Here is a 15,661-nt window from a genome sequence, read left to right on the forward strand (position 1 = left end):
GCTGCCTTACTTTGTTGAAGTGGGGCTGTTTCTGAAATACCTTTGAAACAGTAGCAAACCGTAGTGGCCAAACAATATTTTACTACTTGCTCCTGTGTTCTAGAAGCACATGATAAGAAGTACTCTTCCAATAATGTTATATACAGATATTTTAGACCTAATGTTAATTAGTCAAAGCAGATAACGACATAATGTGATGTACCAGTACCCTGAAGTCAAGGGAAGCTTGGACTTGCTGTGCCTTTGTGGTGGAGCAGAGGGTGCTGCAGCTCCTGCTTCTGACAATGGCTTGTTCTCTGCTAGCCCCTGAGATTCTGTGTTGTAAAACTGCCCTTGTGATAGCAGCTATAACTGATGTTCCTAGTCTGTGTATCTCTTTATGAAATGCCTAAACAAATGGGGTATACTCTTTTTAATTATTATTTTGTGTAATGCTTTCATCTGATTTAATCAAATGACGTATCTTCTAGCCTTGGCCTTTAATAACATAAGTTGGTTTTTTTGATAAAGGCAACTTTGTGTATGAGGGAGAAACCAGCCCTTGTTAAGAATCATAAAAATGGTAAACCAGATTTAACCCGCTAGGTGTGTCCACAGTAATTTAACAGTATAAAACCTGCTTTATACTAAGCAGGTGCAACTTCTGAGGTTGTCATCTGTTCAACATTTTAAAATGGTGTTTCTTCAACACCTGATGCCCCCACACCCCAAAAATGTAGCTTTGCTTTTTTTTCGCTGATCTTCCTGTTGTACTGGCTCAAACGTTTAGTAGTTGGATGGAGAGCTGCGCTGGTGTACTGATCAAGCTGAAGTCTGTGAATGAAATCTTTAATTTTCAGCTGGAGACATTTTCTCTGCAAGGCTCCACCTTTGCCCAGCAGGAAGGAATTGCGTTAGGATGAGAATAAGTAGCAGTGGATGGGGAAAGGCCTGGATGTGTTTGGTAGCACTGCTGGCTCAGGCTGGTTTGTTTGATTTGCTCAGATACCTACATGCATGCAGGTTTTTTGTTTTTGCTTTCCAACTGAGTCAATGTAGAAGAGAAGTTAAGTTTCGCTTAAGACATTGCAAGTTTATTTGTAGAAATGACTGTCCTTGACGGAGATGAACATTTCATATACATGTAACTTTGGCCGTTATCAAGAAGTGAGCTGAGAAGAATAGTGGTAATTGAAAGCTAAAGTAGGAAATACTGAGTCCTTTACAAGGGAAAGACAAATTTACAATATAAATTCAGAAAGAGTCCTCATCTGATAAAGTCCGGTAGGTGAGGAATGCATATACTGAATGTGTGCTCACGCTGATAAGGCAGGATTCATTGTGAATTCACTGGCTTTGTTTGGGGCATAAACTCTTGTTATGTCATCTGCTTCTTGTCTCGGCTTTGAGAAGCAGGTAAGGGAGGTGGTGGAGTGATAAAATACTCTAATCCTCCTCCCTTGGCCGCTGACAAGATTAAAAAGTGCTTTTGAAATGCACTTTGAAAGGTGTCTTCACTTCCAATGTCTAGTTATTAGCGTGGATTGAACTAAACTCTTGGAAGATTGACTTCTTAATAGTAGTACAAAAATGTTGATTGCTTGGAATGATTGGCTTTGACTTAAAAGGCACTGGTATTGGTGCTGATACAAAGAGCAAGGTGCAGTACATGCTGGTAGTTCTTTGCAATGTAGCTTGTCATACAATGTCATACAATCAAATATTATTGAGAACACCTGCTGCAAAACAGTAAATTAATCTGATGCAGAGTGTGGGGAAGAGAACTAAATGTGACTCTGTGAAGGTAAATTAAGAAATCTATACCATTAGTCTTTTAAAGATTTACTTGAAAGTCACAAAATATAGCAAGCAATTGTTGTTTTGGCTTGTGGTTTTTTGTTTGTTTGTTTTGTATTATGTAGACATTTTGTATCTATGTGTATAGTAGATTTTCATGTTTGTACTTCCTTTTTTCCCTTCTTGTTCAAGGATGACACTCCACCAATTTCTTGGGATACGAGATGTAAAATTGCTCAAGGTACAGCAAATGGCATCAACTTTTTGCATGACAATAATCATATTCACAGAGACATTAAAAGGTAAAAGCTGCTGACTATCACTGTCTGTTTTTTCTTTGTTGTACCCTGTTAAAGTTTGTTAGAGGGAACAGACTGAAAGAATCATTGCTTCACTCAAGGGCACAATCTTTTCTGCAAGTGCCATCCATCACTATAATCTTGTCTGTGCCGCAAGGACATGACCAGAACAGACTTCTAAAGATAACTGGGGCTGTTATAATCTGTCACTATCAAACAGTTATTTGAGTGCTGCAAAGACACACGGAAGTTCTGTTCTTTCACAATTGCTGCTAACAAAAAAGCTGCTGTTGGAGAACATTAGGAGTTTTTCAGATGAAAACCCAGCTTTTTTTTTTTCTTCCTAGAGCACTTCTGAGTGTCTCGTTTGATTTCCTTCTATTTATTAGGAAGACTTAAAATGACTTAAGTCGGGTTTATGAAATTCAGGGCCCTTCAATGTTGATGTGGTGTTCACTTGTTGGTTATACCAGTTTTTTTTCTAGGGATATCAGAGATCAGAAAAAGCTTTTGCATTCTGTGATTTTTACTTCTCCCTTTCTTGCTAGCAGTTTGGTTCTCTTTTGAAATACCAATGCAGTACAAATGTTTGAAGAAAAGCCCTAAAGGCCTTACTCCTTTTGTGGGTTAGCAAGGAGAAACTGACTGGTTGAGTGTCATGGATGAACGTTTCAGTTGCTTTCTGGCTTCTGACAACTCTGCTAAATCTAGACCGCATAGGTTTTGTGAACTTAGTCTGTGCAGAAAGAGTTTGTTGCTTTAGCTCCCTCATAAAATGTACTGCTGCTTCCACAATTCATGTTTCTTCTTCTTCTTTCTTCCCTGCTTAAGCTTCTGGACAAGTGTAATGCCTGGGAGGGACTCATTTTTATTACCTTGTGCTGCTCTACCCTTCTAACTGCTGTGAGTTGATCATATTACAGGATTGAGTTTTTTGTTTTTCTGAATTCCATTTTGTAACCTCTTGCACTTTCACTGTGACTAGTTCAATCAATTTGGTTGGTGTTGTTAATATTGCTGCCACTCCCAGGTAAAACAAAGCAAAATGAAAAATGAAGTAAAACTTAGATGTCTTTTCATCTATTACGTGGGAACGTGTCATAACTACACAGGCACTGGAACAGCTTCTCTGTAGGCTAGAGAGGGCTTGTCTGAATAGGCGTTCTCAGAATTGACTGTAGTTTTTTGGTTGGTTATACCCAGGAGATAGTTCATTTATCTTTTGAAGCTTGACAGTTGCAATAAAACTTGATTCTGTCGTGTGTATCACAAAGCGACCTGTTGTAGCTCGACTCTTCAGAGATCTGAGCTGCTTATCAACTTGAAGTTGTGATCCTGTTCCTACTTTTAGAAGATGAGCTTTAAATATGAAACTGATTGGCTGATGTTTGGCTTTTTGCAATGATTATATAACACTTTTTACAACTGTTCTAATGCCAAGTGACATTTTGTAGCTTGCAGCTGTGTTAATTTTTGTTGACAAGGTTTTGAGAACAAGAAAGGCAAGTTAGGAATAACTTTCTAGTGTTACATGTTGTATCTGGCTATGTAGTTTGCTAATAAGTTCCATTAAGGGGGTCAGAAAATAAGGAGAAATACATAAATATTAAATAAGTGATTTTGAAATGGTTCCAAATTCTGCAAGAAACAGTAGAAGGATTTATGCTGCAATTCATTCCACTGAGTATCTTTCAAAAATGTAAGATCTTTTAGATAGGCCTCATTCTTCAGGTTTTCTGTAAGGCAGATAAAAGCTGGAGATCAAACAGAAGCACAGCACGTTTCCAGTGTTAAGAAGTATTGTTTCTCTTTCAAGAGAAGAATATATATGTTATTCATTTGACATAGGAATTTGTAATGGTTGATGTTGTATTAGATAATAGGTATAAAACCTGCTTTTATTGGTTCTGAGTAGAGATTTAACAATTAAGAATTCTAATGTGACCCAATACCCAGCTTTGCTCTTTTTCTTGTGTTTTTGTGGTAGGGTTTTCTGCATGCAGGCATACACAAGAAAAATGCATGGATTTATCTTCCTGTCAGATGGTTCTTGATTTACTTAAAGCAGTTCATTTTGAAATTGAGCAACTTCAAAAAAAAAAAACACCACTGCATTTCTTCTTATATGAAGAAATATGAATAAGGATTTTATATTTCAAGAAACATTCAGAATACTAGTTTGCATTTAGTTACTAAAGAGTTATTAGTCTGTAATAAAACCAAATTACTGTTTTGGAAAATTTATTTTTCTTTTTTCTCCCCTTTCCACAAGTGCAAATATCTTATTAACTGATACATATGTGCCCAAAATTTCTGACTTCGGACTTGCAAGAGCATCTGTAACATTTACACAAACCATCATGACTGATAGAGTTGTTGGAACAGCAGCCTATATGGCACCTGAAGCTTTGCGAGGAGAAATAACGCCTAAGTCCGATATCTTCAGTTTTGGAGTAGTAAGTAGAACGTTCGAAGCCATATATGAATTCTGTTTTGTAAACGGTAAAAGTGTACAAAATCAAGAATACCCAGAACTAAGCATGAGAGAACTAACTCTGACCTATTATTTCTCCTTCCCCTGGTGGATGTGCTCATAAGAAAGTATTTCTAAACTTTGATTTGTTTAAAAGCATTTAACTATGTGGATCAAAACTTTGAATCTGCTAATGCAGTTTCAAATGGTTATCTTTAAAATGTGAATTTATGTATGAAAGACCAGAGTAAAATAACATTCCAAGTTCTAGATAAATACAGGTTGAAGTAATGTAAAACAGTTTTACGTCTTGCATAGTAATGCACAGAAACGTGACTCTGGTTGAAGATTTTAAGAAAATGATGCAAATTTTAAATTTTCTTTTACTATATTTCAGCACCAAATATGTGGTACTGTGTGGGATTTGCCTTAAAGCTGAATACGGTGCTTATTCTATCCAAAAAAGATAACTGCTTACTATTTGGGAGAAAAATGAATCCATTCTGAATAGATTGAAGAGCCATTGACACCCTCCTTCATGGCACTTAGTTTCATGGGCAGGTACGCCAGATAGTGTAATTGAGTATCTTGGGAGTCCTTCCATTTTGCTTTGAAGCAACGCAATATAGGGTGAGGAAAAACTTCCCAAACCACACTGCTAGTAACTGATAATGGAAATAAAGGAAGGAACAACAATCAATTGCATAGAGGGCTGTCTTTGGACAAATACAGATCCTGTGAGCATTTGGTTGAAAGACTGAGGATTATGTTCCTCTTCTCAAATGGTATATACGCTAAGGGTTGCTTATGCTTCTCTTCTGATTTTTTTCTTTTCCTCATAGGTCTTATTAGAAATAATAACGGGTCTTCCACCAGTAGATGAAAACCGGGAGCCACAGTTACTGGTATTTTTCTTTTTACTTTACCTCTTTCTCCCTCCAGAATCGCTTCATGTGAAATCATAGTCAGTTAACAGGTTCTTAGACGATCAAATTAGTCAGCAGGAGATGCAGTTGTGATAAGAGCTATTATATCAATGTGTGTTTTGGAAGTGAGGCAGAAACTTTTCTCTCTTGGTTGGTAGATGACTGCCCAGTCCCCTAGGTCATCTCTTTCCAATCTGATACTTTTTTCTTTGTTTTGATACTGTTTCTTATTGTTATACCATTCTGATTTATCAGTATATTCCGGTTTTACCCAGAAACCTTGAGAGTTCATCTCTCACCAGAACATCTTAAAGCGTTCATCTCCATTGGTTCTTTATGTTTCTTACCATTGCTTTATTATTTTTCATCCTCTTCAACTTTATTAAGAATTTGCAAATACCTTGGTTTTAACCCTAGGGAAGTTGGGAATGGAAGAGCTATTCTGGGGGTGTTTTGGTTTTTAATGTTTAAGTAGAAATTGTCTGCTAATTTGGAAACTATGTCTCCAAGCTTACTCTTTTGAATTAAAAATCTTATAAGCTTGCTCTTTTTCATTTGGTTTAATTTTAAATTTCAAACTATTTAATCCAAGATTTTCATGGTATAGTTCTAATGTAAAAACATAATTATTTACTGAGTATGAAATAGAAATGAGTTTTGGTTTGGTTTTGTTCCATGCTATTCAATAGCAGATCACTTCTAACACAGCTTTAGGAATACCTGTGTACTATTAACAGAATATTTTCTCTAATCCGTATCTTCTGGAGTGGTGTAATACTTATCCTATTGAACTCTGTGATGACCTTGGAGATCTCAACACTGTGTCAAATGCAATCCTAGGCTTTATTTATTTAAAGTGGGCTTTTTCACAAGATAAAACATACTTTATACTCCATTTTAGGTTGTGATTGATACCTTTTATCATTGTAGCATACTTTAGGGAGCATAAAGAGAATGGTCAGTGTAAGGCAGCATGACATTCCTAGCTTTGAAAATTTTAGGATAGTTGAATGTTAGCAGTTTCAGACTCACCTACAGGCGAAAACAGAAGGCCTGCCTCTATTCGCTTACTTTTATTTCTTTCTTCCATTACCATACTGACTTGTCTGTGGTATTCCTCAGACAGTATTTGTGATTGCCGATAATGTATTTCAAGTATGTTGGGGCTGGAAAGTTTGGGACTAAAACCATCAGATTTGAAAATTGATTTCAGACTAGAATCATAGAATGGTTTGGGTTGGAAGGGACCTTAAAGATCATCCAGTTCTAGCCCCCCTGCCCTGGGCAGGGCCACCTCCCACTACAGCAGGTTGCCCAGGGCCTTGTTGCACCTGGCCTTGAACACCTCCAGGGATGGGGCATCCACAGCGTCTCTGGGCAACCTGTGCCAGTGCCTCCCCACCCTCTGAGTGAAGAATTTCCTCCAAACATCTAAATTCTAAATCTCCCCTCTTTTAGTTTAAAACCATTCCCCCTTGTCTTGTCATTGTCTGCCCGAGCAAAAAATTGCTCTCCGCCTTTTTTTTTTTTTTTTTTTTTTTTTAATTATCCCCCTTTCAGTATTTAAAAGCTGTACTGAGGTCACCCCAGAGCCTTTTCTTCGGGCTGAACATCCCCAACTCCTTCAGCCTGTCTTTGTAGGAGAGGTGCTCCAGCGCTTTGATCAACTTTGTGGCCAGCCCTCTGGAGCCATTCTAACAGGTCCCCATCCTTTGTGTGCTGGGGGCCTCCAAGTGGGGCCTCACAAGGGCAGAACAGAGGAGGACAATCCCCTCCCTTGGTTGATGCAGCCTGGGACACAGTTGGCCTTCTGGACTACAAGCGCACTGCTGGCTCACGTTGGGCTTTTTGTCTGCCAGAACCCCCAAGTCCCTCTCTGCAGGGCTGCTCTCAGTGAGTTCTTCTCTGAGTTCATGTCTGGGATTGCCCCGGCCCAGGTGCAGCACCTTGTACTTGGCCTTGTTGAACCTCATGAGATTCACATGGGCCTACTTCTCCTGCTTGTCCAGGTCCCTTTGGATAGCATCCCTTCCTTCTGGTGTATCAACCGCACCACGCAGCTTGGTGTCATCTGCAAACTTGCTGAGGGTGCACTCGATCATCCCACTGTCTATGTCATTGATAAAGATACTAAACAGTACCAGTCCCAGGACAGACCCCTGAGGGACACCACTTGTCACCGGCCTCCATCTGGCCATAGAGCCATTGACCACCTCTCTCTGGGTGCAGCCTTCAAGCCAACTCCTTATCCACTGAATGGTCCATCCTTCAAATCCATATTTGTCTAATTTGGAGATCAGGGTGTCATGTAGGACCATGTCAAAGGCCTTACACAAGTCCAGGTAGATGACACTGTCTGTTTTTTCCTTGTCAACTGATGTAGAAGTTTCCTTAGGGTAGACATAGCAGCCAGTGACTGACTGGTGGAGGAAGGCATTTATCTCCAGAATGAGGCTTTATGAACTTGACAAAAAAAGAAAAGTTATTTGTGCTTATGCTTGCATACTTGTGGGTAAGTAGGTAAACATGGGTACTTTGTTACTTTTTCAAGAGAAGCAGACTGATAAGAAACAGTACTAAGCCTTGAACTGTTAATTGAGCTTTTAATATTCAAGTTGCATGATGCAGCTAAAAGGAACTTGCTATGCGATTTTGTGTTAACTCAGAGATAAATGTACTGTACGCTTTTATCACACACAATAGTCTCATAAGTTGTTTCTGCAAATATTGATGCATAATTATGCAGCCAAACCACTGTCATTATTCTTTGTCTAGAAAAGCGGTTGCGAAAATAAATGCAGAGCCCTGAAAAGCAAGTTTTCAAATTGTTTGTGTTACATGATCTTCAGATGCTTACCATGTTATCTGCTCATTGCTTCAAACTCTCTTGCAGTTAAGTATCAAAGACGAAATTGAGGATGAGGAGGCAACTATTGAGGATTATGTTGATGTAAAGATGCATGACTGGGATGCAACTTCAGTTCATAAAATGTATTCCATCGCTGATCAGTGTCTGAATGAGAAGAAAAACAGGAGGCCAAACAGTAAGATGGTATGTAGCTTTTCAGATTGAAGGCTTATTTGTAGCCTTTTTTTTTTTTTTTTTTAGTTACAGCATCAGTTATTTGTACTTCTCTCTGTTCTTTTGCAGGTCCAGCAGCATCTGCAAGAGATAAAAGCTTGACATATGTTTCTTCTGATACATGTTTTCTAAATGGAGCAGAGACCAGTAACAAACGCAGACTTTTATCAGCATTTACTGCGACATTATCAGCTTTTCTGCTTTCCAGAACTTTCTGGCCTGCATATAAGGTGTGCTGTTGGCTTGTCACCATTGTGCTATTTTTTAACTGAGCAGCATTTCCACATATCTGTAGCCACTGGACCTTCAACAGATCTTTATTTTTTTATTTTTGTTTTTGTATTAACAAGTTTTAGTGCTGGTACATCTTCTACACAGCTTTTTAAACAAATAGATTGTAAAACGGAAATGTCTTTTGATTTTTCAAGTATGCCTTCAGCAAACACACGTGACAGTAGCAGGGTAGGATGTCTTTCTGCCAATCGCTTTCTTGAGTGATCTACTAGACCTTTTTCTACTGAAGAGAAAAACATTTAATAGATGTAATTGGCACTTACACTGTCTTCTTGGGAAGACAATAGTAGTACCCATTTAAAACCAACTTCTTGTTTTGCATTTTAGCTTGAGAGTTCATATTAGTGTGAATACACTAGTAACGTTTGTGAATGTGACTTTTTCAAAAAGTCTTCTCAGGATTTGTTTTATTCAAATAAGTGTTGCTATCTTCTAGGTTTCGAGGTTTTATAAGTAAAACAATTACATTGCAATGCAAACACAAAAATATGTATAGCTTTCTTCTGGTGAACTCGGTGTGAGGACAAACGGTTTAATCTTTCTTCATAGGAAGAATCACAATTGCTTTTAGTATTTTACGTTTTAGAATAAGATTCTATATGAGATATTGCAAATACAAATGGTTTATTTTGTTAAAAGAGACCAATAAATGTTGTTAGGACCAATTCTGCCCTCTCCTTAGCTAAATAATTAAGCTCTTACTTATATGTATGGATATTAATAAATATTAAAATATACATTTAAAGGCATGGAAAGCTTTCTGAAGTAGAAAGATCGACAGATCAAAGAAGATGATTAACTTCATTCCATTTTTAATGAGATCCTAGATACTTTGGACTACCTTTGTAAATGTAAAAGGTTAGTTTCATATAAACCTTTTCTTGTACTTCAAACTTTTTCTTGACAGCCTAGGGATAAGAAAATAGATTGGTGTACAGCTAAACTAAGATCTATGATTATGGAAAAAAAAATTAACAGAAAAGGATCTGACTGCATTTAGGGGCACGTATCGTTGTAGGAGGCATATGATTTCTATCTAGCACTTGTATTTATAACATTAGAACTCTGGCTATTAAGTTATTCTGTATTTCCCTTTCAAAATGATAGATTAACCTAGAAAACAGTATCCACTTAAATCATTTCTAGTTTTATTGAATATAAACATTAAAAACTGTTTAACATAAATAAAAACTCTGCATTATGACTGTAGATGCTTATTCCAGCTCTTAAAACCTTTAGTCTTGGAAACAACTGGCATTTTATGTTGCTTGTGTCTGATAATAGCATTATGTTAACCTTACTGCAGGGAATAAAGCTGTACTGCTTTGGACCAGGGATAGTGGAGGGAGAAAAAACCCACCCTGCTATAAACTGAAATGAGAATAAAATGCATTTAAGTCATTCTCTAAACAACTCTTCCAGCTGTTGCTTGAAGGCTTCCTTTTAGATCATTTCTGTGTTTTACCGTTCCCTGGAGCTCACACATCTATATTGTTGCCCTGAAGCGGGTTCCTTGTCTCCCTGATGAGTGCTATTCACAGCTAGTATTGTAGAACAACTTTGTTCATGTATCAGATCTGATGTTCCAGGTGCAAGGAGCATTGTTATCGCAGGTTCTTCCATCATCGTGGACCTGTGAGCTGCCTCTTTGGGCTGCCTGTTAGCACCTATGTTTTGCTGGTAGTTCTGAAAATGAAGCACATTTGCTACACCTTCAGTTAAAAAATAAATTATAAAAATTGAGCTCTTTTCGTAGCATCCTAGTGAGGAATGAAGATGTGTTAAATAAAGGTAGCTAGCTTATGTGTTTTTTGTGTTTCTAATATACACAAGTTGCAAGGAGGGGACCCAAGCTTTTTTTTTTTAAGATCTGCAGATACTAAAAGCAGCACCTATAGCCACTGACAGAGGCCAATAGTAGCTGACTTCCGCTTCATTTATTCCCTGCAAAAAGCATTAAACTATCCTAGGGTGCATCCTTTACGTTAATTACTATAGTAAAGCTTTCTGTGACAGAAGTCGGTAACTTGGTCATTCATGTTCTTGGTGAATAAAGGAAGGATGGAGCTGGAGGTGAGAGAAAACTTGGTACAGCTGCTAGTAGCTGGAGAGCACTTTTTTTTTTGACCCTTCACACCTTCTGTCAGTAATAGTATTTCATATTCTTGCTGAAATGTGAAGAATTGCTGCACCTTTGCATTTAAGATGGCCAGCAAAGAGTTGTGTTAAACAACCCCTCAACATAAGGCAAATAAAGAGGCTTCTGTTCAAGATGTCTGTGATACTCATGCTCACATACAGCATACCTCCTTCCTCTCTTACCCATGCCTCTTCTAGGAACAGCTGTCCTTTTGTACAGCATTTTGCATTAAAATTATTCTTGTAAACTGTAGTTCAAAACATCCACAACTTTCCTTCTTCCACCTGCCAAACTACCACATCCTCCCTTTTCCCCATGGGGATGTGTTGGCAGGATATTTAAAAGAAAAGCCAAACCACTAACTTTACGAAGTCTACAAGCAGACTAGTTTTGGCAGTTTAGACAAACATTTATGAAACATCACCCTTTGATTATTTAATTTTACTACCTCATGCTGAACAATTAACAGCAGCTTGAACTATTATATTACTAATCATCTACTTCAGCATTTTAGAAGAAAGAAGTTTTTGAAGCAGTTTGTTGTTGGAAGCATAAAAACCCTCAAGAGTTAAACACATTTGGATCCCGCTATGAAGGCTTCCATGCTGCTTCCATAAAGCAACAGGAAAGTAGCAGTATAACAGAGCATATAATGAATTCTTCAGTAGCAAGCATCAGAAACTTTGCTCCTGCCCACCTCTGTTCTTACCCTGCAGTCACTTTTTCTATACTGCTTTCTAATCCTGCAGGACCTGCCTGTTACTTACACACGGTGATGATAAAATACGTATCTTTGTAAAAGGCAGACTATGAAATGATTCAGACGACACTGAACTAAAGCATCAATCTTTATTTATAAAGTAGATTACAAAATAGATAAAGTTAATTTTAGCATCTGAAGGTGGTTTTCATTGAATACATAGACAGCATAAATCAAGTTTCCTTTATTGATGTGTTTATTCAACTATCAAACCAATTATTACCTTGGCTAGTTTCATAACCCCCTCACAGGAGGTTTTAAGACCAAATTGTCCCTACTTTGCAACACAGACACTTCAAAAATAATTATATGTCATGTTAATTTACAACAATTAAATAGCTTGTGATTTAAATGCAAGCAGCTGCATTGCTTTTGGGCTTTCTGAAGGCCAACAATAGTTTTAAATGGACACTTTCAATATTAAATTACCAGAGGACAGTTTAAGAAATAACTTTTTTTAATGCCCTCGTAGTGTGCTGGCTCTGAACGTGTCTTACAGTAGTAGTGTTATGGGAGGCAACTACACAGATGTAAACACGATAGATCTTACAAAAAGATCAGAAAAGTTTCTTATTGCTGTGTCAGGAGAATAGCTACAAGAGGCCTGAAGAGGCAGTTGGCAGTGCAAGACTTGGTGTAATTTAAAGAGAATTGTCTGTTGGAGCAGGCTTTCTCTTTCAGGGAAAAAAGTGAGAGGGAAATACGCTCAGGACATTACTCTGCTGGCTGGTCAAGTGTTTGTACACCCACATGAAATATTTTAAAGTAAAATAACTTAAATGTCTGGTTTGGGCTGAACTCCACAGCAGCTCGTTGTAAGCTCCCTCACATAATCACTTAACCAGCTCTGGCCATCCTCCAGATTAGCTTTCTACTTTCTATCCTCATCTACCTAGGGCAGGATTAGGAAAGAGAAAAAAAACAACCAACAAAGCAAAAAACAACAGCAACAACAAAAACAAAACATGCATATATAACCACAACTGGTCAAACTGTTCATTATTTAGAACAGTTCATATTAAAAGCTGAACTTCTTTACTGACTCAAATGAGTGTAAAAAAAATGTATGTGCACTCTTGGCATGGTTGACACATGGGCAGGAATATTAAATTCAAACAAAAAGCCCTCTTGCAGTCATTTTTAACTGCTACAAGTCAAATGTTTACCTTAAAAAAAAAAAAGGTGCCGAAATGATTCAGACTTCAAATAAAAAAAACAAAACACTAGTTATAGTGTAATGCTGCATACACACTAAGCATATTTAAAAGCAATGACACTTGTCTCACCAGTAGTACACACAAGAAACGTCCTGAGGACCAGCTCATTGCCCTAGAAGGTGAAGGCAAGAGGCAGAAGAAAGAACACAGCAGCTAAGGGCAAGCAGGAGATTATCTGAGGATCAGGAGCTATTGAATTGGATTGATGTAGTGTATACGATTAAATGAAAAAGGCTGAGGTGTCAAATTTCTACTGCATAGAAACAACACAGTAAAACCAGCAACTATTGCAACCTTCACATTACATAGTGCAATCTCGATAACAAGCTAGTATCTCCAAATGACATAATACATAAGATAAACAAATTTTATCAGGAACTAGTAGTGTCTAAGCCTTATTTCCCTACAGAACTACGTTAAACTGAGCTATCCTCCACCAGGTAAACACATGATTCAGCTATACAATGTATACAACCAGCACCTAAGATAATACGTGGTGAACCAAGACTTGAAGCTCCCACGAAGCTCTTAAAATAATAAAAAAATCAAAAGCACAAAGCTCACATACAAGATAATAAAAAGCAAGTCCCCGCGGGGAATATAATCTATCCTTTACTTTAGAATTTGTCTCATTACACAATTTTAAATATTTAAGTTCATCCAGTACTTGATTTCCACATCTATTTATTCTTTAATCTCCTTGTTTAAATCATCTATTTTTCCTCTTCCTATTAAATAGGTAAGTCATGGTTCAATCAAGTTTAAGACTCTTCTGGCTAATTTTAGAATTTAGAAGGGAAGCAGAAAAAAACAAACCCAACCCCACAAAATCCTACTCAGTGCTGCCAGCAGTTTTTTCAAGACTCAGTTGGATTTTGGTTAAGATTTAACTTACTATTAAAGTTCAAACATTTAGGAAAAGTAATTTTCAGAATACCTTTAAAGTTGCAGTTGATAATGGAAGAGCACTAGGCTCTCAAGAATAAATCATCATTATGAACAAAGCAAATCTATTTCCACTTTTAATGAACTTGCCAGTTTTAGATTTAAGTGCATAGATAGATTATCAATCATTTATTAGAAACTTTAAGCATATCACTTTGAAAGCAGCTCGGTAGTCTAGTGAGCATACTGACTGATGCACTTTTAATCACATTTAACTTGGTCATTCAGTACTTAATATATGTCTTATGAGTGGTATAGAAGTCTGGAAAAGCTGTAGTGGTTTTACGTCACACTACTTTGAGAGACCATTCCACTAAATTGGTCATAAGTTTGAAATGACCATGCTTTTGCACAGGAAAGAAAAATCACTATTCCTGAGCAAGTACTTATCATTAACTGATAGATAATGGATTTTAATTAATCTTTTCGACTAAAAACAAAAACAAAACCACCAACAATCCATCCCGTCAAAAACGTAAGAAAATCTTCTGCTAAATTAATGTCCATGAGAGCTACAGAAAGAATAATGATTTATCTGGACAGTGTTAGATAGTGTTTCAGCTCTTCACAGAAGTGAAGTCTTACAGGTTTCACAGGCTACTCATATGGACACAGGTTTGCTATCCTAGCATACAGCTGCTACTTACCCACAGAAAATATGGGCTTAATAGTCTTGTCTGTGAAGCTTATGATCACATGTATTGCTATTAAATAATGGATTCTAATTTAAAATAAAAGGATACGAGCTTATTTTTCTTCCTCTACCTATAAAATAACCAACTCTTCCACATGTCATAAAATATGGTCAACAAATATAATCATGTAACAACATGGGAAGCACTGAGGTCAGAAGAGGGGAGAGTAAAAAAGAGCTTTTTTTTTCCCCCCTAGCATCTATGGATGGAATGATTTCAGTTCATTAGCAAAAGTCAGATTTTTTTTTTTTTTAAACTGTAATACCCTTATATGCAAACGACAGTTTCTAATCACTAGATGTTTCAGTCTCTGCTGGACCCTCTGATCAGTCTTCGTATTCCCCTCTTCCCTGCAGGACCTTTCGGTTTAGCAAAACTTTGTTTGTGTGCATGTTGTTTTGGATGAACCTCTTCATAAAGAAAGTCAGCAGTTAACTCATCACCATTATCAATTTCAATCTGAAACACAAAAAAAAGCAGCTTATAGTGTTACTTATCATACTCATCTTAGACATTTAATAACATTTAGAAATTTTGCTGAAGCTCCAAATACTGTATTAAACCCCAATATGTACAATACGTTCTGAGTCTAACATGAAATGTTCTCAACTTGTGCCTAATCACCTCAGAAATCCTGGATAGTCTGAGAATCAACTATGCTCTTACCAGTACTGATGTAAGTGCATTTTGATTTAATCAGTTCTTCCCTAATTATAAGCACAACTACATATCCCAAGACAATCCTCCTGGCCTAAGCTTAGCACAGCATACACAGCAATAACTGGGAGTACACGAGTACACCCTCCATGTGGAAACAAGTGCTTATTAGTCCTCCATAAGAAACTTCCTTAATAGAGCAGCATGTGATCTTTCAGAAAGTTTCCTTCATCTTCCCTCAAAAGTAGAAACTTTGTTTCATTGTTCCAGCATAATCTTCACATTTTAAGAATTAAAGCTTTTTCACTAGAAAGTGTCTTAAAATTAAAGTTGTAAAAGCAATGCGTATATATACTGCTGTCTCCTAAGACTGAAGGAGGAATATAAACAGCTTATA

General features: G+C 37.2%; 2 protein-coding genes across 5 annotated transcripts in view; one reads left to right on the top strand and one right to left on the bottom strand.

Moving 5' to 3' along the window:
• IRAK4 (interleukin 1 receptor associated kinase 4) overlaps positions 1-12,973 on the top strand; it is a 17,371-nt gene extending 4,398 nt beyond the window's left edge. For all 4 annotated transcript variants that reach the window (XM_040551521.1, XM_040551528.1, XM_040551537.1 and 1 more), the window contains exons 7-11: positions 1,969-2,078; positions 4,348-4,531; positions 5,391-5,453; positions 8,368-8,526; positions 8,626-12,973. In XM_040551521.1, the coding sequence (XP_040407455.1) occupies positions 1,969-2,078; positions 4,348-4,531; positions 5,391-5,453; positions 8,368-8,526; positions 8,626-8,658 (549 nt within the window). In that variant the 3' untranslated portion in view covers positions 8,659-12,973. The remainder of the gene's footprint in view (positions 1-1,968; positions 2,079-4,347; positions 4,532-5,390; positions 5,454-8,367; positions 8,527-8,625) is intronic.
• TWF1 (twinfilin actin binding protein 1) overlaps positions 11,826-15,661 on the bottom strand; it is a 19,840-nt gene continuing 16,004 nt past the window's right edge. Inside the window, exon 9 of the mRNA XM_040551541.1 lies at positions 11,826-15,066. Coding sequence (XP_040407475.1) covers positions 14,911-15,066 — 156 coding nt within the window. The 3' untranslated portion in view covers positions 11,826-14,910. The remainder of the gene's footprint in view (positions 15,067-15,661) is intronic.

Source organism: Cygnus olor, chromosome 1, assembly GCF_009769625.2.
Source record: "Cygnus olor isolate bCygOlo1 chromosome 1, bCygOlo1.pri.v2, whole genome shotgun sequence".
NCBI classification, from domain to species: Eukaryota; Metazoa; Chordata; class Aves; order Anseriformes; family Anatidae; genus Cygnus; species Cygnus olor.